Source organism: Ammodytes marinus (genome assembly GCF_949987685.1).
Source record: "Ammodytes marinus genome assembly, chromosome: 2".
Lineage (NCBI taxonomy): Eukaryota > Metazoa > Chordata > Actinopteri > Uranoscopiformes > Ammodytidae > Ammodytes > Ammodytes marinus.
Window position 1 is genome coordinate 27,358,012 of NC_137231.1, and position 27,187 is coordinate 27,385,198.

At 40.2% G+C, this 27,187-nt stretch overlaps 1 protein-coding gene across 1 annotated transcript in view; it reads right to left on the reverse strand.

The window, feature by feature from the left end:
- kcnt1b (potassium sodium-activated channel subfamily T member 1b) overlaps positions 1–27,187 on the reverse strand; it is a 61,383-nt gene that overhangs the window by 8,953 nt on the left and 25,243 nt on the right. The window contains exons 4-23 of the mRNA XM_080048097.1: positions 17,965–18,044; positions 16,565–16,670; positions 16,381–16,431; positions 16,211–16,259; positions 15,959–16,018; positions 14,103–14,177; positions 13,762–13,845; positions 12,368–12,462; positions 11,205–11,385; positions 10,462–10,626; positions 9,303–9,439; positions 7,953–8,016; positions 7,612–7,720; positions 7,381–7,489; positions 4,851–5,000; positions 4,512–4,747; positions 2,968–3,181; positions 1,552–1,657; positions 1,284–1,456; positions 118–189 (exon numbers count right to left, since the gene is read on the reverse strand). Of these exons, the coding sequence (XP_079904223.1) occupies positions 118–189; positions 1,284–1,456; positions 1,552–1,657; positions 2,968–3,181; positions 4,512–4,747; positions 4,851–5,000; positions 7,381–7,489; positions 7,612–7,720; positions 7,953–8,016; positions 9,303–9,439; positions 10,462–10,626; positions 11,205–11,385; positions 12,368–12,462; positions 13,762–13,845; positions 14,103–14,177; positions 15,959–16,018; positions 16,211–16,259; positions 16,381–16,431; positions 16,565–16,670; positions 17,965–18,044 (2,316 nt within the window). The remainder of the gene's footprint in view (positions 1–117; positions 190–1,283; positions 1,457–1,551; positions 1,658–2,967; positions 3,182–4,511; positions 4,748–4,850; positions 5,001–7,380; positions 7,490–7,611; positions 7,721–7,952; positions 8,017–9,302; positions 9,440–10,461; positions 10,627–11,204; positions 11,386–12,367; positions 12,463–13,761; positions 13,846–14,102; positions 14,178–15,958; positions 16,019–16,210; positions 16,260–16,380; positions 16,432–16,564; positions 16,671–17,964; positions 18,045–27,187) is intronic.

Genomic DNA, 27,187 nt, shown 5'->3' on the forward strand with positions numbered 1-27,187 from the left:
ACATGTAGGTTGGATTGTTGCTGTATTGCTGGTATCTCCAATACAAAAATAAATAAATGAGCAGTTAAAATAAACTTGATTATTAAATGAGTAGGTTTATATAATCCAAACGCATACTTATCGATGGTGCCAGCCATGAAGTACACCATTGGAAAGCAGCAAATGGCTTCTAAGAAGTGGTTGTCTGGCCTGCGGGAAACAGGAAACATCAAAAATTATCAAATTATCTTCATAAAACCCCAGTGACATATTGTTTCACTGATGCTGTAATTTCTTGGAATTCGCTTGTTGATCAGAGCAAGGCAGACCCAGTTTGAAGTGTAATACTTGATGGTTTATTAAGCCACAAGAGAGGGACATATACAGTATGTTTCATTCTTCGATGCAGTGGGCTGATGTAACGGGTTGCTATGGAAACCCCCCTGACTGTGTCACTTAGCCAGAGCTGTTTGCCTGAATAGTTTATATGTTACAGCATCCGCAGAGATTTGGCCGAGGTTAATGAAACCAACAGTGAGTTAAAGCAGAAACGCACACACACACACACAAACTAATACAGTTCATGCCCTTACAGACAAATAGCCTTTCTTTAGCAGACAGAACTGCTGTTTATGAATAATGCAGAATCATTTTTCTTCTCTTATCTTGAAGCACAACTAACCCATAGCTCCAGCTGTCGCTACTGAATCTCTACTGGAAGCAATTTGGTTGTTTTAAATTGCAAACATATAAAACATAAAAAAAAAATCCATTTCAAGCCTGCATGTGGCAACACACACATGTATACATGAAGATATAACACATATGTGTGGATTGTTTGGATGACAGAGTGTATTTATAAGACCTCGGTTAAATGCACAAAGAACTGTTTTTGATGGATAACGATTAACAATTTCTCCTATATCTTGAGACAATGTTTACTTCATATACTTCAAGCTATAATGAGAATTCCTACTACAGGCAATTCTTGCTCTCTGAAAAAAAAACTTAAATAAAGAATTAATACACAAGACTTGAGTCAAAAAAGTTATATTACTACTCAACCTTTATCAGCGTAAAAATATATAATTCTGTTGACATCTATGTCGCAAAGGAAGACCCGTTATAAGCTTACTTTTTTTTCTGCTATGCCAACCCATTTAGTATCCTGTCAGTCAGTATACAATATACAATCTCATCTATATTGTGCAATATATTATTAGAGGTGTAGGCAGTACATATGTAACCTCTATATAAAGTAAGAAGCAACAAACACTAGGTTAAAGTACTGCTGTGAGTCTTACGGGTAGTCCAGTAGCAGCACTATGGGGTTGAGCTCCTTCCTGGGCCGGTAGTACGCACGCAGAGGGACGATGAAGTTGTATAGGCCGTTTCCCGCCGTCTCTGCAGACACTATGATCAGCTTGTTCTTGAAGCCATACGCCTTGGCATCCTCAAAGCTGTTATGTGTACAGCCCTGGATGGAGACGGACAAATCAGGAATTATTATTAGGATTTTTTTCTGGTTTAGTTCCGTGCTGTTGTCTGTCCTTCTCTTGCACGTGAACTGACCTTGTCGAGACGAAGGCAGCAGAATGAAGCTTTCTGCGGTAGGAGGTGGCACAGAGTTGGAGAGCTGCCGATGTAGGGCGAGTTGGGAGGGTAGCCCTTCACAAAACTGATGGAAAAAAAAAAACACAAAACGTCTCAAAAAAGTCTGATCATTGCATGGAATTTAATGAAGGATTTATCCATTCATGATGGTATAAATGTCTCACCAAGAATTATGGGGTTATCACTGAATTCTTACCAATCTTTTCCACAGGATTATTTCATCATATCAACTAACATGAATGGCTGCCAAAATTAACATGGCACTGATTTACAGTTTATTATTGAATTTAGCAGCTGCTCAAATTATTTACAAGTTGTTTACAAGCTTGAAGGACTCATTTCTGCTCAATAGCAAACTAAATAAGCAATTACAAGGTTTGTTGCAGCCTGATTTTAGGCCGGGCTCATTTGTTTGTTTTGCAACAAGTGCCACAATTTGGTTCCGTTTCCCCTAATTTGTAATGTGCCAACTGCAATTACCCTAATCAGTTTCACAGTGCCACTTACGGTTTGCCAATAAGAGCAAATTCTGACTTTGTTTATGGATGCATCTACAGCCTGGTCACCACATGATGGCACTGTGGGTCCTTGGGGCTAGGCAGATTGCTTCCTGCGGACAATGCAGTTGCCTCAGTCTCTCAACTCAACTCATAAAGGTTAAAGGACTACTCAAATGTCATTGGGTGCAGTAATAGAGGTGTAGAGGTTAAGAGGACCATGTTATATCCATATCCATACGAGACCCACTGATGTCTGGGTCTAAAGGTGGCTGGTCAAAATGACTTGTATGGACAGTGGTTATAGACATCTATCCTAAACTAATTAAACCATGCACGCACGCGCGCACGCACGCACGCACGCACGCACGCACACACACACCTATGGCACAAACACACACACGCACACACACACACACAGGGAGAGGAAAGATAAGAAAAAAGCTGCTGAGGTAAACAGGTCCCTCCTCAAATGTCTGGCCGACTGATGGATGAGCGTTGAGCGGATGAGGATCCAGGTACGGACACACAACATGAGCTTCACTCAGGAGGGAAAGTGCTGACCCTCCCTGTCATGGCACACACATTCATCATCGCCATTTCCGCACCTTATACCATCATGACACACAGATTACACATCTATTCCAAACCTATCCATCTCCCAGCCTACAGCCACTGAGACGTGAAGAGGAAAGGGGGCAGGTGACATCAATCAAGTGTAGGGTTCAAGAAACGTGCCCTTAATAGGACATTTCACCATTTTACTGCCACATGACAAGACATACTGCACACTACGAAACCATCAAATTTTATTCCGTCAATAAACGTCTAAGCCCCCCAGCCCATCTGTTCTGACATCTTAACCACAGCCACTTACTCTGACCCCACGGAGCCCTCTTCGTCCGATTGGTTGGTCTCGTCCTCCGATTGGTCGCTGAGGAGGTCGCAGGGCAAGATGGCGGATGAGTCTGCGATCTCCAAGACGGGCGCAATGCTGGGCCTGCGACTCCCGGCACCGTTCTCCGTGGGCAGGGACAGTTTGCTGCTTTCCTCTGGAGGATCGGGGTTCTGGAGATCTATGGCTACAGTGCCTGGAAATGTACACAATGTTACTGTGTGATCAGAAAGATATACCCCTGTTTAGAAAATAGCATGTGCATCACTTTAACTGTAATGTGTTGTGACATCAACGGTGAATGTTTGAACAATAATACCACAGTGAACCCATTTAAATGTTATCTGGGAAAACACCTTTTCATATCTGATTTATTGAGGTCGATGTTTAGCTTGTTCAGCATCTTAGCCACCCACTATCCTTTCACCATCTTTAGCTCTGCATAGTTTGACCTTCTTTTGCTTTCTGAATGTATACCATTAAGCTACCCTCAAGCTACCACAAATGTAATGCATACGTTCAATATGTTCTTAACATACATCATATTAGCTCTATTTAATATGATGTATTATATATGCACAATACACATATTGGGCATATGATAAACATGATATAGGTACATTACATAAATCATCCTACATGTATAAACGTGATGGATGTGAAGTTAAAATCAATTCTGAATTAAGATGTTAATGTGTTAGGTAAACAATAATGAAATAGCACTATGTCTTTTACAGTACGGTTTAAAAACACTATCATTTGTTAATATTGTATCATTACAAACAAATCACAGGACCAGTAAATAAGTGTAAAAACAAAAAGGGATGGATCGTGCACAAACTTACCATATGAAGTGGCTTGATCAACTTTTACAGGTGAAGAAAAAGCACAACACAATAATGTCAGCCAATAAATAAATAAAATGCATGTACAAAAAAAAACATGCGTAGCAGTCAGCTGAAAGCGCATACAATAGCATCACCAAAGCAGCCACCATTCAAAAATGTTCAGTGTGAATGCAATATGGAGTGCATAAACATGAACATCGGTGCACCCATTTTCTCTCATTGCATGGAAACTCTACCAACCCCCAAAATGTCACTTGTTGCACTACAAACGTCATCCATTTTCCTTTATTTACTGATAAAGGACATGGGACAGGTTTACTTACAGTCCCAAGAGTTAGGACTAAACGAGGAGAAGCAGCTTTTAGTTTTTATGCACCAAATATCTGGAACAAACTCCCAGAAAACTTGAGGTCTGCTGCAACCCTCAGTTCTTTTAAATCGAGTCTGAAGACTTTTCTCTTTCCATTTTAACCTGTACTTTTAATTTAATTTAAATGTTTTACTTCTTTTCATTCGCTTTTAAATGTCTTCTAATGTGTTTTATGTATTTTAATCTTGCCCCTGTAAAGCACTTTGAGTGGCCTTGTGTTTGAATTGTGCTATACAAATAAACTTGCCTGCCTTGCCTTGACTTAAAAAAATGTATGATTATTTTTTACCCTGGCTGTTGAGACTCACTCATGCTTGCGATGATGTTGTGTACTGGCAGCCTGGAGGGGGCGTCATAGAGGCCGCTGACAGTCAAGCCCTTGTTGTGCTTCTCTTCCTGTTTGAAGATGAAGGCAGAGTTCTCCTCTTTGGTGATGTTGATGTAGTAACAGGTGTCAGGGGCGGCCATTATGTGTCTAGGGCCGGGGTTCAGCAGGATGCTCTTGTTGTCCTCCCTCTTCACTCCGATCAAACACACACCATACCTGGCAGGTAAAGAGGGGCACACTCACCACGTTAAAAACTGGCCCTGAGTAACTTATTACAGTGTGTAGAAGTTAAGCTAGTGGACGTTTTTTTTTTACTAACTTCTTATGAGCGTGGAAGGAGGCGTAAGTGAAACTCTTTCCATCATACTCCCCGAAAAACTTGCTGTCACACAAGCGGATATGGTAGACCTCGTTTCCAGAGCAGCGTCCGTACGTTCTCTGCCACTGCTCCGGTGACAACTGTCCCTCCCTGGAAAAGCATTATGGGAATAGTTATTACATATATTACAGTAACATGAAGTTCAAGACGTTAACAATGGCCTGATGGAAACTGCAGCCTTGCAACTAAATGTCACAATAAATCTTTGTAGCCATTTATTTCGCGCTCTTTTTTCTTCTAAACTTTAACATACGAGTTATTTCAATTCATAAAAAATGCACTGTTAAATTAAATGTGACATTTTACAACTGAAAAGCTCTCATTTCCCCATCAACTCATCTATATGCGTGACCTGTCTTGACCCTTAACAATACTATACTCCCCGGTGTCTTGAAATATGGTCACAATTTCAAACAAAAGAGAAAAAGGCTAGGTGGTACATTACAGCTTTTAATCAATATGGTGATGTTTGAATTTAAAACCTGCCACAAAGAAAAAGTATTCCCATTCCTGTCACTTAGACCGCCCCAAGGCAGTACAAGCGCCTGTAATGGAAATTAAAATGAATGTGGTGTGTCCCTGCTCTGGATTGCAGTAAAGATATATGTACTGTTGGTCACCTTGTAGAGAAAAAAAACAGAGAAGATTTATTGCCTAGAGAGAAAGAGGGTAATGAATGCTTAGTGACTTGACAGTGACACGCTTCTGCACTGTGTTCTGCAGACAAAAAAAGAACGTGTGTATAACAGTTAAAAAACTTGGCAGCAGGAGCATCATTAATCTTCGTCTTAAATTACTCCTCAACTGCTGGGGTTGAGAGCTGTCCAAATAAAAAATTACACATATCCACTGTCAGTGTGTCCTTTTATCATTGTAGACTTATCATTATGATGGTGCACCTTTCTCACCAAAGCACAAACATATATATATATATATCAGGGCTGTACGCTTATTTTTTTAGGTGGTAGCACTGGTGCTAGCAAGCAAAAAAATTCAGTAGCACAAAAATAAATTTGGTAGCACACAAAGTATAAAACTTGCATAACCTTAACCCTTGCATTTCGCTCTAATTACCTTTGAGCATGTTATCTTGGTCTCATTTGAGATTCTCAATTAATATTATATCCTAGTGTGTGCAGTAATAATTATGGAAAAATTAATAGGGGTGCACTGATTGCAATTTAGACAAAATAATCTAACCTTTGCAATTTTTTGCTGATTCAGAATTATTATTATTATGTCCTTCTGTTAATTAAAACCAAACTTTAAAACATTAAACATAGCCTATTAAATAAATAAGTATACATATTGGTACAATTTAGGATAAATTAGGCCAAATAGGTTGTTGTGAATGTGTTGGGAGTAGCTTTTCAGTGGCTTATTTAAAACTGTTTAAATAGACTAGGCTACTGTTGACTGCCCGCTGCAGCTGAAGGAGTTGCCTTTCAAGCTAGAAAAAAGCGCTATCTTCCTGTTCTTACCGGCTTCAAAATAAAAGTCAACTCACGTTTGGCTAGTAACAGGCTTTTAATGTGAAGGCGCACAGGAAATGTTCTGTTTGTACACGCGCTAACTTAACTGCGGTAATGTGCCGTCTCCTTCCGGTAATTACCGTTGGTGAAGTTTGTTAGAGGCTTGCATCGCCGCACGAGCACAGATCCCGAGGTCACATATCTTTCACCAGCCAAAGTGGAGGGTGGACTCAATAACTTACTCGCTTAAGTCTACATTTACCCCCATTTGGAGTATTAATGTAGAGCCCTCTAAGCAGTGTTGTGCAGCGCTCCTCTGTGTTTCAAAGACAGCCTCTCCTCATAAGCTACCTGTCGCACGAGTGCGAGTGGACTTGTATTCATCATCGCACGTGATCAATTTCAGTAGCAAATGCGATCAAAACTGTCGCACTGTACAGCCCTGTATATATATATATATATATATATATATATATATATATATATATATATATATATATATATATATATATATATATATATATATATATAATGAGATGATACTTTTGTGCATTAAAATTCTAGTACAGGGGTGGTAGGATAGCCTAGAGGAAAGAGGGGTGGACAAGTGACCATGAGGTCATTCACACCCTCTCTACCATTATGTCCTTGAGTAAGGCACTTAACCCCAAACTGCTCCGGGGGCTCTGTACTATGGCTGACCCTGCGCGACCACCCCCTCTGGAGTGTGGTGTCTCGACAGGGGATATGCCAAAAGACACATTTCACAGTAGCCTTGTGACGCCTACTAACTAACTTTAAGTTACAATACAATGTTAACTAAATATATCAAGTCAAGCCCTTTTCAATGATACATATCGATGTGTATCTATTCAAAAACGTTCAAAGCCTCAAGTGTTACGGTATATAATTTTATTCCCAAACGTTCAAAGAGCTGTGGGAACCCTGTATATTAATATGTTAATTGTAGATATGGTGAAATAGCAGCGTGTACTCACTGTCCTCGGGAGGTGTGAACCAGAAGAGTGACTAAAGTAGACGTCGCCGGACACACACAGTTCAGCGCCAACATGGCATACTTGAACTCCTCTTCACATACCACATGATCTGAGCGAGGTGGATAAATTGCAACAACATTAGTAGGTTAGTCTTTAAAGTGCACACGTAAGAAAACAAAGACTTTAAATAACAGTGCTTCTTCTGGGTAGTTTTACTCTTGCAGCACTTACCTGCAAACTTAACGTGGAATTTATTTTCTGGTTTGAGAATTTGTACGTAAAGGGGGCAATTTGGAGCAAAGTCTTTGGCAGCCCAAGCCCTCAAAATAGTCTGGTGATCCTGTGGGAGGAGAATATTTTTACTCATGCAGTGCACTCAATTTTGAATTTTATAGACCTTGAAGTCAGCCACTCGATTTCTCAATAGCTGTGCCTTCTGAATCACACAACACCATTTGAATAACTCCAACCTCTCCTGTCTAATTTATGAAGGAAGTACAGTCAGTGTGAAGGGGAAGTTGCTCCAACGTATTGCTACTGTGAGAGTGTTTATAACGGAGACTATGACTCACGGCTGCAGTTCGATCGACCTCGTTCCTGCTGCTGAGGATGAAGCAGGCCTCGGCATCGTCCATCCTGACATTGACAGACAGACAGACAAAGAAAGACAGGCAAGTTCACAGACTGGTGACAAGGATATTCAACCAATCGTAAAATCAATGGTTTAAGGAGATGAATTTATAGAAAAAGCGGGGTAGGGAATAGGGATGGGGGTTAATGTTCCGTGACGGTGACTGAAATGTTTTACAGGCCCGTTCTAGCATGAAAACAATCCGCTGTTGTTTGCCTTTAAAATGCAGTGCTAGCAGGAGAGGCAGGGTCCACATGTGAACTTAAAGAGAGCAACACTATGTAAATCTTTCAGCATTACCCGGCTGGGTGATTCTATCTATAACACATCAGTGCGTGAAATTGCCAAAGCCTCTAAGCTGCTTCACAAGTTTGCACATTGATGGACAAACATATGACTTTAGAAGGTGGAGTCAGCAATTCGGGGGCAAATGATTGTTGTCAAAATCAGTGAATATCTCCTCACGATCTACCACCTGTTTACACTATGTGATCGCAAAAAAAAAAAATTGTGTTAACACACAGCCTAGGTTCTGTGAATTGGGCATGTAAACAAATGACATACCATAGCTAGCTAGCAACATGCATGTTTACAGAGCCTAGGCGCACACTCAGTACGGATGAAGTGGATCGTGATATTCGCTGATTTTGACTAAAAGTGATTTTGATAAAGAGCATTCTCCAGAATCGCTGACTAATAATTTCACACCATGATGTAACTAGTGAGAAGTACTTGGACTCCATTTTACTGGTATCACATCATATTGACATGAAAAATGAGCAATAAAAAGAAGCAAAGTCTCCTACAGCAACAGTAAAAGCACTGAAGGCAGACTGGTGCTGCAATATTTTGTAGAGGCCGAGGCCGAATGAATAGCTCAAACACATATTCCAACGCGAGCTTTCCCAGTTTCTATTGCTGCGGATGCATGTGGCCGTTGATATGAGCAGGTGATCAATGCACCGTGGAGTGAAATCTCATTACACCGATGTTATAAGCAGAAGGAAGCTAAGTGGTAAGTATCTCATCCTCTGAGCACACTTCAAGGACTCTGATTTGCCAGTGGTGGATTTATACCTCACTCTATCTCTATTTTAAGTAATTTAATTTCTATCCGGGACTTAAAATTAATAAAAGATACATTATGTGCTGGACTGAAACTCTGCCTTAGACTTTAACACAGAGGGCCTGCTTTAATGCAGCCTGGTGATCACATTTCATTACAATAAAAGTTACAACATACTTTCACATGCAGTCAGAGTGTGAGCAGGCATGCCTCGCTATCACTCACTTGGCCCTCATCAGGTCCTGGTCTTTGAGGGCCGATCCCTGAAGGTAGATGACCCTCTGGGACCACAGAGGGATTTGGAGGATACGGCGGACCTGAATGTCTATCTCGGTTGGACAAAGGATCACCACATAGTAGTCCTGCAAAACAAGGGGTATGAATGCATTTATTAAACAGTGCTTTGGTTTTATATACTTGGGTGCATGGATAAAAAACTAAAATACCAAACATGTTTTTTAGAGCTGGAATACTTTAAAAAAGTAGCATCTATTCTGCATTTAATTAATAGGAGTACAGCATGAGTTGAAATGTCTGTTGCATAAGAGTAAGTAAGACCAAGGACAATGATGTAGTCTCTTCTTTGTCAGGGAACCAAGACCCAGTCTGTAGCTGCTGTTGAAACAAAAGCTTGGCTTTAGCTTTTGCTGAAGTAAATTTAAAAAAAAGCCTGCTTCAGAGGCTAGATGAAAACGGCTTTTCCCCTTGTCCAAACATGTCTCAAAGCTGGCGGAATATTGAAATCCCTAATTCTACGTTGTAGCTTTTTAATACTGTCTTTAGGATTAGACACAGACGGATATTCTTCTAATTCTAGCATTCAAAGTTTCCCATTATTCACTTAAGTCAACAACAAGGGAGAGCTCATAGGCAGCTTCAGAAAAGCATTGTGTGCATAGCTATGATAAAGGAGGGGTCCTGGGCCGAGCTGGCATTAAAACACCAGGTGCCACCTCGTCTAACAGCTGGATTGTTTGCTGAGCTAAAACAAAAATGAGAGTGATCACTCCGAGAGTTTGTGTTGTACTCTGCGGACATGCTGGGACTTTGGTGGAGCGAATGGTCTAAGGGCAGAGTTGGGTACGAACTGTGAAGCCCACTGAGGAAAATGGCCAGTGTGATATTGGGCTACATAAATAAAATGTTATAAATTGGAAAATGATTTGCGCTAGATTAATGTGGTAAAATAATAAAAAATAAAAATAGATTAATGTGAAAAAGTAAAGAAAAAATATAGTGAGAAATCTAAACAATTTTATTCTCAAAGTAACAAGTGAAGCACCCATTGAACCATAAGGCATTTATACTGAATACTGTAGTACACAAACTTGTCTTTTCTGATAACGCAGCATTAAGAAATTCCACTGTTTTAGCTGTTTGGTACCTGCAGTCTGGGATGAGCGTAGAACTCGTTGAGGAAATCCATCAGCAGGTCGATCTTGAGCGAGCTGACACACAGCACCACATGCTTCTCCGTCTGCGCCCGGTGCCGGCTGTAGTTCCCTCCCAACTTCTGGCTCTCCATCCACAGGTACGCTAGTTCTTCAAACTGACACACGGTGACAACAAACGACAGGGGCGCGACGTCAGACGCGACAAGAATGAAATAAATAATGAACGAGATAGATTTTGCCGTCAGGACACAGATGGGCGAAAGCACTGGAGTGAAAATTTGCTGATGCATGGGCTTGCCAGCAGTCCCATCTCCAGTCTATTCCTCATCCACTTTGCTCCGCGAGGACAGTAAACACCCCAGAACTTTTGGAATTGATGAACATGTCTGATCCTTCAACATAAATGACAGCAAACAAGTGTATTTGTCAGTGAGTTTGAGCCAGCATGACTTGGCTTGAGTTTTGAGTGAGACTTGCGAGGCAAAAATGTCCGAAGTATGCACCTTATTACTTTTTTATTCACCATCACCCTGCGATGTCTGCACCAAAAAATGTCCTTTAATATTTGATGATAACCCCACAAAAAAAAGGTCAGCACTCGATGCGGAATGCGGAACATCAAATAATGTATGATCATAAGACCTTATACAAAGTTTACTCGAGCTTTAAAACCGCTGACATAATAACTTAGGAAAAACCAAAAGAACTGATTGGCTAACACTTTAGCCGTTACCTGCAGTGGGAGCACCACCAGGGCAACACAGATGAGAATGACCACCAGCAGCTGTGAGGGCCAGATCTGTGGCGTGACGTCCCCATAGCCCACGGTGGAGAAAGTTACGATGCAGAAATAGAACGAGTCGAACAGTGTCAGGTGCTTCCCCGCTCTCTCTAAGTGCTGGATCCCACAAGCTCTGCACAAAAGATGAGGAATAAAAAATAGTTGAGACAAGTCTTGATGGTTATGACATCAGATGGGTAAGATAATTGAAATAAAACCTGTGAATAGATACGTAACTGTGCTGTAATCTGCTTTTCAGGGCTGTTGAGAGTGGATATCAAATCCAATTTACCACCAAATCAAAGGGCACCTAGAGTCAATACAGATTAGGCTCCTGTTCTGTATATAATTTAGAGTGACACCATTGATTGCTCTGTCAGTTCCACCTCACTGCTTGTCCTAATGCAGTTGTGTCGTTGATATGTTGGGAGATTTAATGAAACCCTACAGTAGAGGGGGAATAAAGTGGCCCAATTGGAGAGAGTGGAGTGGAGGAGGCAGGTGCTGGGTGGTGGCCAAGGCTCAAGGCAGCTGCCAGAAGAGCTAAGGTCCTAAAGTAGACAGCCTTGATTAAAATAAGTTGGTGTAATTAAAGAGGAAATCAATGAGACAAAGGCAGCGTATAAAGGTGGGTGTTTCAAAGACATTTGCAAGTTTTTTTCCCCATCAATATTTTTTTTTTACATGCTACGTTTTCTTGCTGCTAACTCTCTCACTGCCTGGATTTTTAGAGCGTGTCACTCCATATCCAAAAGTGTTTCAAACCAGCTTCCCTGCGTCAAACTTCAAGATAACAAATGCCAGGGTCTTAAAAAAATATAAAAAGATAATTAGTTCAAATTACATTGTTCAGTACAATAGTTTGCTCTTGCTCGTGACAGTAGCAAACTGGTTTTATAACATTAGCTAACTACTCTACATTTATTAGCTTTTTCTTAGATGGTACCTTCGGTCAAATTGTTCAAAAAAGTGCACTGCCACACCACTGTGCCCATAACCGTTTACTGTGTCTGCCGCAAGAAATGTTTGAATCAATTTACTTTCAAACTCTCTCTATATATACTCTACATAGTTTAGTTCAGATGCTTTGTTGTGACAGCAGAGGTTCCTCTCACCCAGTAAAAACCAGACAGAGTAAGGTGCAGATCAGGATGAAGACCTGGTTGAACATGGCAGAGTGGGTCCTCTGGATGGCACGATGGAAGTCATTCTGGACACAAGAAAATAGATTACATATATTGTGTATAAACTGTAATTGGGATTTGAAATACATTTTCCACAGTGCATTACCAAGACCAAGAGCAACATTTGTAAGTTCTTAATTAAAACGGCATGAAAATTATTTGTTAAACAGTGCTACAAAAAGCCAATAAGTCTTTTCATTGATCAACTTATCCTTAATGTGTACATATTCTTTCTTAATGCAAATATTGGTGGCTAAAACAAACATGGTGCAGAGATAAATGTATACTATGTCCTCTCCTCTTTGGTGCGAGTACAATATTGTGCTCTTTCCAACCTTAGTTTGCTGTCTGTCTTTGCAAAGTAAAGTAGGAGTAGTACGACTGACTCATCTACGGTGGCACCTAGTTAGCATGTCCTGCATGCCATTGCCTCTCCAAACTGTCACTGCTCTCTCTCCCTGTGCTGATCTGCTTGGTCACACATTCTGCCATCTGCCCAACTACCGCATGAGGCTCTTTCTCTGTAATGGAATCATCTGAATCACAATGAAAGCCCATCATTACACCAATTGGATATCATATAATTGCTTTGAATTTCATGTCACTTTGCACCCATGGTAAATTCATACTACAACACCAGAGTTCTTTTCAGCAGGCATTTTTTATCCTTTTTATTTTCTCTATTTATGTTGCATCTTCCGTATTTGTTTTGCCTGCACTTGCATTTATTTTTGGCTCTGGCTAAGCTAAATGATTTTTCTGCTTCTGTTGAAAATTTACTCTGGTCTGCCAATAACTGTAGTGAATTATTTCTATTATTTTATCTATTATTATTTCTAGAGTAAACGGGTCTCCATAATACACTATTAAGTATTTGCATATGTTGCAGCTGGATCACCAAACCCCAGAGACAACAGCTGGGGGGATAATGACGATCAACTAATGTGAGAATGATTTATAGCTAGAAGCCTACTTTATGGAAAAATCCATTTAAGATACATACCATAAGAAACTTAAGTATGGATGTGGGTCTGTTCAGTCTTAAGCTAAGAGTGAGCGGTCCGAGTCAGATTCAACGCATTTTGTCAGATAACCTGCAGTCTAATTCATAAGTAAATTGTGCTAACAGTGTTGCACAAATCAATGTAGCTTATAACACTAGCTTAACAAAGACACAATGGCTAGTGCACAAAGCAAATGTGTTGGACTCATGAGCTCAGGACCTCCAATATGCCACAGGATGGATGAAGTACCTTCAAAGCCCCTAGTGGTACAAAAAAGTACAGTGAACAGTTAAAAAAAAAAAAAAAAAAAAAAAAACTTACAATCATGTTCTCTAGGGCCCCTTTGGCAAGCCAGCAGTTAAGAAATACAGGGACGAAGATGTTTCTCAAAGGATGCCAGAAGATCTTAAGAAAGAAAGGAAAGAGAGGCATACAAGAGAAACATATCAGTATCACATATCAGTGACATACAATGCAGTTAACATACCCAAGATATGACAGGACATGTTTAGACTACTAGCATGATATATACAGGACATTGGGACCATAATATTAGATTGTTAGATTGCTCAGAGCATCCAATACAAGAAAAGCTGATAATAACAGTTATTTTTACATTTATTTACAGTTTAACTCATCAGTAGATTAAGTTAATTACTCACTGTGATTACAAACGGCACTGTATTGATCATCTCCAATATGAAGGATATCTGGAATATCTGCTCCCAAATGTTCCCCTGGAAAAGGAAATGAATGGGAAAAAATTCAATGAAGTGAGAATTGAACGCACATATAGTTTTAGAGAGAACGGCAATTTCATTAATCCTAACCATTGCAGGAAGTCAGCTGTGACAAGTGCATAAAGAGGCAATAGGGAACGTGATTTGCATATTGTGAGTCCATGTTACACTCTAATAAGAGAGAGACACACGCTTCTTTATGTGGAATAAGCAACATCAGTATTTGATCTAAGCTGTTCAAAGCTAGACAGCAGTGGTGAAGTAATTAATGTCGGGTCAGGAAACAACATTCCTCATTGACCTGTTTTTGCTCTTAAGGCGTTCAAAGCAAGTGGTATGTGGAGCCTGTTAATATATTACGATTATTATGATGATTTTCACTGTGTAAAAGCTTATATATACATTAAAAAAAAATTACAAGCTATATCCTTTGTAGTGTAATCTATCTTTACCCGAACTAGGTTATATGACTTTTTGAAGAGTTTACTTTGTGAACTAGTGCATTCTGTTCTCTTTGCTATTCCTTTTACACATAATGTAAATTAGGTTTATTAGCATCCAAAGTGTTTTACATGCTGAATTATGCATTCCATAATGCTTTGAAAGAAGGAGAGCAAAGCTACTTCCAAAGAAACAGAAGCAATGTTTTATTTCTTTACACTATGCAGTACACAGGGTAAAAGTAATGTGCAAAATCAGCGAGTCTGACTGTTAACAAGGAGAAATGCAGTGCTGATGGAGCTATCAAAAAGCTAATTACGAATTTAATCACCAAGTGAAAAAAATATTGTTAACATGCTCATCAAAAAATAAATGAACTAGGAATCCCTGTGCAACCCTTTAGAGAAAAGCATATGATCAGCATAAAGGTTCTTAGTAATAAACCCCAGATGAAACTGAAAGAGGATTGCCAAAGTGGAATGATCTGAAACCTGTAAGCACACTAATAGTATATGACCTACAAGAGTAAAGCTAATATCTCCAGGCACAGACACTCTTCTCCTGAGACTGGCTGTACTTTGAGGCCTCTATGCTGTTAGTAGGACAGTTCTCTCTGCATAGTTGGTCCATTTATCCCTAATTCTCAAGGTAATTTAGCCATTTTGCATACAGATGCAAACCGGGTGAGTTTATTTTTGTTATGTTCTTTCAGTGTTTTAATTAAAGATGTCATTAAAAAAAAAAAATCTGATACTTTTTCCCGTACTTTTGAGAAAATTGAAATATGTAATTGCTGCTGACTTTGTATGTGTCTGTGTCCGGTCTGTGTGAATCTATGGCAATATTTCAGGTTGTATATCAATTACACTGTGAGTTTAATATGTCTGCAACCTCATTTACATACTGTATATTTAGAAAAAAATCCCTCTGCTTATACCGGCTTAGTAGTGGAGGATTCTAACACAAAGACTTGCCTTTTTCTTTTGGGGGGGAACATAAGTTATTTCCATAGAATACATAATGCTGATATCTACACGCACCACTTGCATAATCCTCTCTTTAAGTGGATAAGAACTGAGCACCCAAGTGAACCTTTAGAAGACTCGCACAGAATACATTTAAAAAAGCACTTCCTGCCCTGCACACCTGTTCATGTCACTTGTTTATGAGGCAGAGCGCTCCATTTCTAAAGTCTAAAATTGGTGACAAAAGTCTTGTCATCGGGTCGCCCGGCCTTCGAGAGAAAACAAATGGGCAGTTTTGGACTTTTATCAGACAGCAGTGAGACATCAGCACGGATTAAAAATAGAAAGGGTGCTCTTTGTACCAGCTCTTACCTTGTAGCTGAGATATGTGATAAGTATGGTCTCCAAGAAACTGATTAAGGCCACTGTCACCTGGAGCAGAGCAGGGAAGAAGAAGATTAATGAACCCAGCAACTGCAAACTCATCTCTCCCAGCTGCTCAACCTCCACTGCTGCGCTCTGCAATGCTTTTTATCTAAGAAATCGGCTGCTACTGATTTTGGCATTGAGATTCTGTTCACTTTTGATTCATGTGCACTTTCATATGAGTGTTATTTCTCTCACCTGTATCGCCCATACAGGTTCCTTTCTGTGAACCCAGAAAATCAAGTTCCTGTTGGAAACCATAAGAAAGTTTTCCTTACACTTCATTGCACCTCAATATATATATCTGCAACACAGAAAATCGATGCGCATATTCTACGAATCAAAGGGCATTTTTGATTGAAACATACCAGTCGATTTCTGAAGACGATGTGTTGGTTGTAGAACTGTTGTTCCGACAGCTTGAACCGAGGAGAGAAAGAGCAAAACAAAACGATAGTGTGAGCATGAGTGTACACATATCCACTGGGAAACATGTCCATCAGTTGCTATGTTGCCATAAAGAACAAATGGGGTGACAACTGGGACTCTCACCATTGGTTGTCGTTTAAATCCGAGGGATTATCCAGGCTGACTCTCACTATGTAGAGGACACAGGTGAGGATCTTCAGAGAGAAATTGAAGAGGCGGATTCTCAGGCCTGTGAAGCAACAAAGAGATATCATTTGAGTTGTCTCAAAAGAGTGTGTTTAGGTGTCTAGTACTTTGGTCATAGGTCATAGCTTTGCATCCTCACACTTTTTAACACTGGTCTACCATATAAAGTTGGACCTTCCAGTCTTATGACAACCTCTGTGCTTGTAGGTCACTGCTTTATATGAATGCAGCTAGATCTCCCATAAACATAAACGCTCAAACAGCTGAACACCAGTTGTTTATGTGCATACTAACAAAGCCATTCGTAAAAGGCCTAAAGAGATTTAATCTGTGGAAGCCCTGTAGCATGGCTGATGTAGTATCAGGCTGCCCTTGTGCCCTGTCACAACAGATTCCTTCTGATGAGTAACTTTCAAATCCTCCAAGAAAATCACCCGTACTTTAGTGGGCTTGTAATATGACGAGGGGACTACGCAGCAGGATACAAAACTGGAATGCACAGAAATAGCAGTGAGGGATAACATTTTTTTGTAGAATCACAATTTCATTTTACAATTAGCTTAGGCACATGATGTGTGCATCACTGCCAATTAAAGAGAAGAAACTTTGCTCCAGACGTGTTGGCTAGCCAGAGGGTGTTTTGCTAGTTGGACAACCCCTTTCAAATCAGTCTCTGCAGCTACCTAATCTGTGGTGACACGACCTCCTCAGAAGAAGGCACCGTCAATGTTAAAATGATTTGAGAGTGGACAAACAAACAGAGCTGCAATGCCATGGAACAAGAGAACCCCACAGCCAAGTACAACATTTTCATTAGACTCTGTCCATTCGTGTCAAAGAAAAGACTGCGGGGTGTTCGTGACAAGTTGAGCGAATGACAGCAGAGCCATGTCAAGGGTCGATGAATAAGTGGATATGAAAGCCACCGGTTCTGTCAGAGTTCACATAGCGTACAGGTTTTTATACCTAGCTGCAAGTGAATGGCTTTTAGACACAATGCACCAAAAGGGGCAGCCATGTTGTGGAATTGCCAGTCTTATCTCCTAATGAGGGAAACACTGCAGCGCTGCCTCGTTTTTCAACAAATGAGCCATTCTCTTCTGTGCTCGCTCAACCACAATCTGCACAACCCAAAAATACTGTGTTTCACTATGAGGAATCTGATGTAATAACACAACCCTAATGGAGACAGAAATTGGATATGCGTCATCCCTAATAAGTTATGTCCTACATTATGCTTTTATACATTCATATCCTGGGCAAATCTAGTAGCAGGTCTCTTACCACTTTGCATTACGAGAAGTGAGGAGAATGGTGTTGTGTTCAGCTGTACTTACTTGACCTTTGGTTTTTGATAAAGAAAAGCTTCAGCCTCTCCTTGAAGGTGTTTTCGTTGACATAGAACTCAACCTGCACCCTGTGGGGGAAACAGTGGCATAATGTTAGTTTAATATTATACAGACGAGCATGCACACTGCGCCTGCCGCAAACGTATTCATGCACAGAAATAACCCAAAAATATTTGACCAAACAGTGGAATTCTCTTAATTTTATTATATAATCAGTTGTGATTTTTTTTAGAACACAAACACACAATTGCAAAAGCAATTTGTAGTGATAATATTGGTTTGTTGTTTGGTGAAATTCTATATTTTTTTCTGATTGTCAACAAATGGCATTATAAGTCCAAAACCAACAATTAATTTATCCTACTAAAAATACTTTTATCGGGGCGCCCTTAGCTCAGTTGGTAGGGCGTCCCCCCCATGGGCCTCGGCCAGCAGCGGACCCGGGTTCGATTTCAGCCCGCGGTCGTTCTCTGCATGTCACTCCCCTCTCTGCCCCGTTTCAACTCTGTCTCTACACTGTCAATAAAGCATAAAAATGCCAAAAAAAAAAAAAAAAAAAATTGTAAAAATACTTTTATGTGTAACCAAGCTGTTGAACTAAGGAAAGAAAATCTGCAGCTGAAAATACTCCCAAATAAATATTCTATTTTCAACTGTTAGAGAAGAGCTTGCTTAAAAGTACCATGCCAAGTTGTTTTTTTCGAGAAACCGTGAATCCGTAACCCTTTTTAAAGCATCAAAGTACGTGAAGAACAAAAACATAAAATATAATTATTTAACTTTCAAATAACTGTACCTTAAATAGAATGAGTGAGAAAAGTTTGGATTTAGACCAAGAAAAAGAAGGAAAAAAAGGTTGACACAAAAAGACTTTGAATTTGACCAAGTATTTCAATAGCAACTTTTAACATGACACGGTTTAATGCTTCATGCAAAGGATATGTTTTATACGTCAGAACACAAATAGTATTGAGGTCCGATACCCAGCCTTAGTTTGCACTCTGCTAGTGCACAGAGATATTCCTTGCAATGCCACAACCTGGCAACTGCAAAACATTGTTGGTAATGCTCATTGTGCCATAATTGTTTTTGATGGAGGTTCTCATTAAAACAAATTGCTATAAACCATGTGCAGTGTGAACATGTAGTGCAGGATAGGCTGTTTAAGTCTCCCAGCTGACTAATTCTGTTACCCTCCATTTACTGCCATTGTGTTCAGTTCCACCTCACAATGCAACAAATGAACATGAATTCTAATGTGCATCACTGGTACTTGTTTAATCATGTAGTTAATCGAAAAAAAAAACAGTCCTTGTTTCCCATACACCGACACTATTAATGATGCACCTGCTTTAAAGCTATAGTGCATAACTTCTTCATGTAAATGGATGTCTGTTCAATTAAAGCCATCACCAAACGAGTTGACATAAAGTTGATTATGCCTATCAGCTCCACAAAACCCTCTGTATTTCTCAGTATGGTAGTGTTTACAAACGGGAGGTCGCCCCACAACACTGACCCAGGAGCTCAATAAATGATTCAGTTGATGATTTTACAGCTAAGAAAAAACCTAGATGTACAGCAAAAGGAATAAAACCCATGCGCGATCGATCACTGAAGGCTTACCTCATGAAGTTGTGCCGACAATATATTTTTGTAATCACTCAGAATTCTTCACGGGGGAAACAGAAGTTACGCACTATAGCTTTAAGGTAAGATCAACTGAGACAATAATCCAAATTGTACAATTTGTGCACGAATCAAGCAGTAAGGAGGATTTAATCAATGCTATTGGCTCTTAACATTTGCATACACATGTAGTACGATACCACACACTCGGTAATATTTTTTCAAAGTTCTACAGTATTTCGAATCCACTCATGACACAATACAATTACAAACCTGAAACTTTTATAATGTTTGAGGAGGAGACAAGAAGGACTTTAATTGGCTTTGGGCTTGTCTGAAACGATCGCTGAAGCATTAGTGGTGATGTAGCTGTAGGTTGGTAGGTTAGATGAATGCAGATAGTGAGACAGACCTATTAACATTGTCTGTATGTAGAGAGCTTGTTGTCACTAATGAGCATGGAGGGGGAGTAATAGTGGCCTTGATCCAGAAATGAAGCCATAGGAGTGCTGTCTGACAAAATGAGTACAGGGTGCAAAAAGACAAGGGGAAGAGAGAGCGCGAGGGCAATTACAGCATCCACGTCCTGAGGGAGGTATATGCATGTGTATAAAGATAATGCACCATCCTACAGCCATTCCCCTCTCTCCATCTCCCAGCTGTATCCCCATGGAAACAGCTTCCACGGCAGGAAATGTTCATCACATGTCTGTCTGTTGTTTGTTTCCAGTACAAGGCATTAGCTGCAGCTACACGCACACACCCACCTTCCCACACACACATGAATTACATGCGTTTTGTCTACAGGCAAAGAGCACAGACTCCCAGACCTACCCAAACACACAGCTATATGTAATCCTTGTAGACCAAGCCAATCGATTGCTCTTCAACCTGAGAAGAAAGTAAAGGGCTATCATAAAGACTAATGGTGGCAAATCAGGTGATCAATAATGCATGTTGGAATTACTATCGCAATTGACACAGCTGATGTGGACAGCCGCCACATAGGCTTCATGTTTACCCAGCTTGCCTAATGGTTCGTGCAATTACACTTCAAATAGGAACACATGAACACAGCACAACCTGAAAGGTGACTCCAAAATAAACTCAGTGATACAATGCTTATTGTGAACATTGACATGAACATTGCAGTTTCTGAGGGAAAAGCGAGAGGAATAAAAGATAAAACCAACTAATCCTGGTGTATCTTCTTAAGGGTAGGGGTGACAACAATGTAGTACCATGTCCCATCTTCTAACACTATTTTAAAGTGAGGGTTTCCCTGCTTATGCAAGGTGAGACACCTGCAGTGCACTCTGTAAGGATTTGACAGACACATTTTTCTGCTGTTGTATGTACTAAATCACGCTCAAAATAGACAGTTCACGTGGATCCAATCTTTTCTTGACACGTCAGTTCCACTGTCTATCTTTATAAAAAGTCTTTGCAATTACAGCTAGATTTACATGCATATTAATACGTTTGGAGTACAGAACCAAAACAATGTTTTCCTGTAAAATATTTCAATGCCAGAGGTATTGTGTTAGACCACCTGGGCAAAGCGATTTGGTTATATGTATGTTCACATAGTTAACAAGCTGTAGACTAAAGCATAAACAGTGATAAACACCTCTGCCAAGTATTGTTTCTAAGTTGTCTGCCGGAGGCTACAAATAGCACTTCTTCCATATTGACTGCCAGTAACTGCAGGCCCGCAGCAATACCTTTTAAGTACCTACGGTGCTCTCTTTGGCATCTTCACAGTCTGCAAACCATCTCCACTACACTACGGACATTGGCAGGACTGTCGAATGTAAACATAAGCAGTTAGAATATCCAAGGAGCCAGACAGCTTCTACAACAAGTTGGTACCTCTTCTGCTTAGGAGCAGACACTTCAATTACTTCAATTAATTAAAGATGGAAGGCAAGGCATAAGCCAGGAATCTTTTTCACTTAGTCACTATAGATGGAGCATGCCCTTAAGTCCCCAACTAACAAGTCTACATGGTAGAACCTCAAGTATATATAGCAACCATTAAGGATAGGTGAAAGATTGTCATTAAGAAGTTCACGATTATAATGAAAGTGATTAGGGGCAAATGTGTAAACTGGGAGAATTGAGTCAGGTGGGAATGGCTTGCGATGATTGTTTCAGTTTAGCAAGTGGCACACAGCAGCATACACAGCAGCACAAAGCCACACACACAGCCACACACACCCACCCACCCACACACACACATACATACACACACACACACACACACCATGACTAATACCAGTAACAAGATTAAAATGTGATGCACCCTTGCCTGAAACACAGAGACTTCAACTGCTGTTTAGTCACTGTAAATAAACATCAAACAGTCTGTTGACCTCGGGATAATCTGGTTGAAAGAAGAGGGCTGTTCAAACGCCCGCATTAATTCTGGTAATGGAAAGAAAAAAGTGTATAGTCAAACAGCTGCCAGACGCTTTGTGCCATATGGAATATATGTCAGAGTGTTGCAGAATGGAGAATATGAACAGCAATGCCAGTTATCCCGGGCTAACATCACCTGAGGGCTCAAACGAATGTGGGAAATCTGGTAAGAAGCTTGAACACGTCTTAATCAGGAGATGGCGCGCTAAAGCTTCTGCATGCTTTGATCAAAGGCAGCAATCATTTCCTATAGCATCTTGAAGGCATTATATAACTTAATCTCAAGGGTTGACATAGCTATGAAGGCGGAAATTATCAGTCCAGTTATCTCTGACCAATCAGATGGTGTGCATTATGTATGATAAAATTCAGGCTTTGGGGGCACAGAATCAGCACACACACATACATTGTGATACTGAATCTATTCTAGTGAAAAGTGCAACCACAGACCTTCCCATCACAGCCTGCATTACAGATTTATTTTATTTTCAGATCTCAGGTTTGCTTTGCCACGCCAAACCGATCTGACAAAGCCAACAGATAATTTATCATGCACCGACCTGAGACAAGCGTCGTATATAAAAGCTGAAGGAATTCTAAAAATCCGTGGCATCTTTGTTTTTTTCTCTGCTTCCCTTCCACCGAGCTGAATCTACAACTTCCCATGGTGAATATTTTTGTCCAATTGCAATGCAAAGGCAGTAATATGGTTTTCAGGCCAGACATGGACCGTGGCATGGGAACTTACTTTGTCAAATGATTACTGGGCTTAGAAAGATCAACATTAAAGAGGAGGCACAGGTCATTTCTGGTCCTCTGAAGTATCCATATAGTCTACGAGCTGCTTAGCATGTGAGAGGGAACTATAGCTACTCTGAATGAATACATGATGCGTTCAAGGACTTAGAAAACCCTGAAGCTTTTTTGCTTGTACTAAAGCTCTAGTGTAAGTGCACTGCCGTGGAATTTATTAGAATTTAGCTTTGAATAAGTATCTCAAAGATGCTGATTCAAAGCATTTGTCTCATGTCTTTAAAGGTCTACAGGGGATACAGTATCTGACAGTGTACTTTGCAGGTATAATAAGAGGCCTGCTCACTGTATTGTTGACTATACTGTTTGTGTACAATTTTCCAGTTGACAGAAGTTAAGACTTCGAGAGCGCTGTAGGTAAATTCCTGATGTGTTGAAAAACATTCTAATACTAATAAAAATATGTTCCTTATTCCTCAAAATGCCAAAAGCCACAGCATGTCCAACACAGAAAAACTTAGGGGCTATGCAAGATGGATCAGCTTCTGAAATTCTTTTTGTATGGTAAATGGGTCCACTTTTATGGCGCTTTTCTCTGGTTTTTCACAGACTCAAAGCGCTTTACATTGTTTCGTACACATTCACCCTATCTCACACAGATTCATACACCAATAGCAGCAGCTACCACACAGGGTGCAAGCTAACTATCGGGAGCGATTCTGGCTTCAATGTCTTGCCCAGGGACACTTAGACATGTGGCAGGTAGGCAGGGGATCGAACCGCCGACCCTGCACACCAGAGGCGACTTCCCTACCCACTTCACCACTGCCGCCCCTGATAAAATCCGAATTTTTATCAGAAGCAGCAATAAAGACCAAAATCATTGTGTACAGTCTTCTTAAAAGATTAAGACTCGGGACTGTAAAAAGTACTAAGACCTCAAAGAGAGTCTAAAAGAACAAAGCTTTCAGATTGGACGACCACATATTTAGGGTCTTTGCTAAATGTATGAGATCTGATTTGCATAGCATTAGTCTCTCAGAAACTCCTATCAAAGACAAATCCCAACATCTTGGGACTAAAAAAAATAGCAAGGCGCAGTTATTGGCTAATTAAATATAACTTCCTCGGCCTTGAGGAATTAGACAAGAATAAAAACTAAAATGATGATGGCAGTGATTCTCTGTCAAAAGTGAAATTATTTCAGAACCAAAGGAAAGCACAGTTAATGCAATTTCATTCAATTAACATACTAAAAGGAATAAGGCAGACATCCTCTCTCTTTGACACCTTGCAAGAAGCTCTGTGTGATATATATGAAGCTTTTGTAGTGAGACTAAAGGGACACGAAAAATAAATTTTACCCTTCATAAAAGAACACACTTGACTGTGAAAATGTGAAAATTTTCTACAACTGCTGAATTGACTTCAGTTTTCAATGAACTTTAAATAATATTTTTTTCTTCTTCATAACACATTTCAGTAATGAAGGATAAGTGCTCCTATAACATCACTGTCCATACTAAAGTAGCTTAACCCAGAGAGTATGCTATTTGAAAAGACTAGGAGCAGGCAGCAGTATTACAAATCTAGGTCATGCAGTGAAACATAACCCTATCAAAGATGAAGGCAACAATTGTTTCCCATTGTCTTACATAAAGGGCCCAGCTTTAGATACCTTGTACACAGCCCTGATGTGTTCTGTTATAAACCTGCTATACCTACCATGTGCAGCTACTCAGTGATGTCTTGGTAACAAGCTCCTCCATACCGTGAGGAACATGTTGAGATGGTTCAAGCACCCACTAAGAGTGCACTTCGAGCATCCTTGACTCTGCTGATGAGCTGAAAACCACACAATGTGGTTCTGAGTGAAGCCATCTCATTTCCTGACATATAGCAAGACAGGTTGACCTTTTCTTATTTCATGTTTTGCAGCCACAGGAAATACCAAATGTTATGTCAGGTATTTTTTGTTTGTTTGGATCTGTAGTTTTTCATGGGTGCTAAAATGTTTATGATCTTTACAACGTGTCAACATGCAGAAGAAGTTTAGTTTGACGCATTGCACTGTTAAATGAAGAGGAAGACCTTTTGTGTGAGTATGTGCAGGAATTACATCATGCACGACACAGAACGCAATATGCTCCGTCAGCCTGCATTTCTAGAATTGGACCACAAAAGATGATTACAGCCGTGAAGGGAACACTTGCATGTAAAGCTTTCCACTTAGCACATCCCCATGGATCGCAATCCATTTTCCAACAGTAGCTCAGCCCCAACAAACACAACACTCGGGCTGCAACCCACCACATCCGAGTGGTGAAACCTCTACAGAAGGTCTGCTATTGACATGATGCTGTAGAGTATCCAAAAAGGTCCCAACAATCATTTTAGAAATACAGTGAGGACCTTGATAGTTAATTTGAGTTTTTTAATACAGTAGATGTCCTGGTAGTTATCATAAAGATGAATGTTCCATAAGGATACATTGCAGGTTAAGAAGGTATGTTTTGGGACATGTTTGCTCAGGTGTCTCAGCATCTATGTGTGGTTGCTTGTTTTCTGCCAATTATTCAAGTTGTGCGTCATAAATATAACAGTTTTTTCGTACTGAAACCAAGATGCCCCCTGCAACAATGATTAAGGTTGGTGTTACATAGTTGGTTATATTCTTTTACAAATCAAGCATCACAGACCTGTTTACTGCAGCGGCCTCAAACAAGATAACACACATTAGCCAGGTAGCAAAGCAACACGTGTCAGCCAAAAAGTATCCAGGGATTTCAATTTGATTGTTTTTTTTGTTTTACTGTGAATGACTGATCACCCCTTTTGTCACCACATCTTGGCAGCTTGGGTAATGCAGAGGATTTGTAATCTCCTAAAGTGAATGTAAAAAACCTGACACACCGGCCAAAACTGCATTAGAAACATTAAGATGATGTCAGCAGCATGCACGGTACACAATAACAACATCAATTCACCTATATAACCTGCAGATTTGAGTTTGGCTAGAAACTCTCTTATCGCTACTCACATGATTAATGCTTCAAACCTGATCTTACATTGACAGCACTGACAGAGTGAAGACTGCTTTGCCCTCTAGTCAAAGGACAGATAACACACCTGGCACAAGTTGATAAAAACACACAAGCTGCTGCCTTTTCACCATTTCCTGTGATGTGTGACAAAATGTGACATGTGTTGATCTTGAGCTAAAGGTTTCCTTTGCGTTTTTGGCACAACAATTGTTGAAAAGGCAGCCAAAAACGAACATGGTATTCTCAGCATTCTGCACCATTACCACAACAATCATTGCACCAGTTATACATCCAATGCAAATGTAACCTTTCAAGGTATTATGTCCACATCGAGTCTATGCTAAATCCAAAGTGAACATTGCTACGTATGGTATGTGCTCGCAAAAAACTTTTTAAAATCAATCAGTCCTGTGTATAGTAACCAATGCAGACATAATCCATGCCATGCAAGCATGATGCCGCCAGGAACTTACTGGGCATTGGTTGAGTCCATACTGTACTCCTCTTGATACCTGGACGCAGCACACATGGACACAGATAGGAATAGGTTAGGAGAGAATGGGGTTGAGAACGCAGGAAAGGGAAGGGGGAGAGGGGTAAGAGCAAGAAAAGGGATGCTACTCAGGATGCCACTGCAATTACTTTGCATTTCCTTGCATCTTGAGTCAGAAATGCAACAATTGTATAACCTTGAGGGACATTTTGAACACGGTGTATGCAATAAGAAGGCCCAAGATGGGATCTGATGCTATGTTAGAACAGGTGTCATTCTAGTTGCATCAGATCCGGTTTTTGAGCAGCTGCTTCTTCTTACTGCATAGTCAAGACTTTTTCCACCAAGTCACCTTCAAACTCCTCATACATGTAAAAAAGAAACATTTACCTGTACATAGAGAATTGATTGCATCTCAGCTTAACAGGAAATACAAACAAATGTATTTCTGGGATTTTACTTCAGAGGGCACATGCAAGCCACGTTAAGTTAATGGTAAAACAACACGTAGGCTGACTAAAGGGACACTTAATGCAAACCACAGGGAATCGGTGGACAGACACAGCCTCTTGGTCATTCTCATAGAGAGCCATATTGAGATGACCACAATGGAGGGACTGAATCACTGTAACACTGAGGGAGCTGACAGACAGAGACATGTACGTACGTAAGATATATTGATTTTAATGACACATTGGACAAAGGTTAATCACACAGCTGGATTTGATGCAGAACAAATTGAACTTGTGGACACCATGGCAACAGCTTCACTTGGAAAGCAATTACTGAGAGTGAACCAGTGAGTCATTTGTTCTGTGACGAGGAAACAAATGGCATTTTTTTTTTTTTTTACATTTCAATTTAAAATATT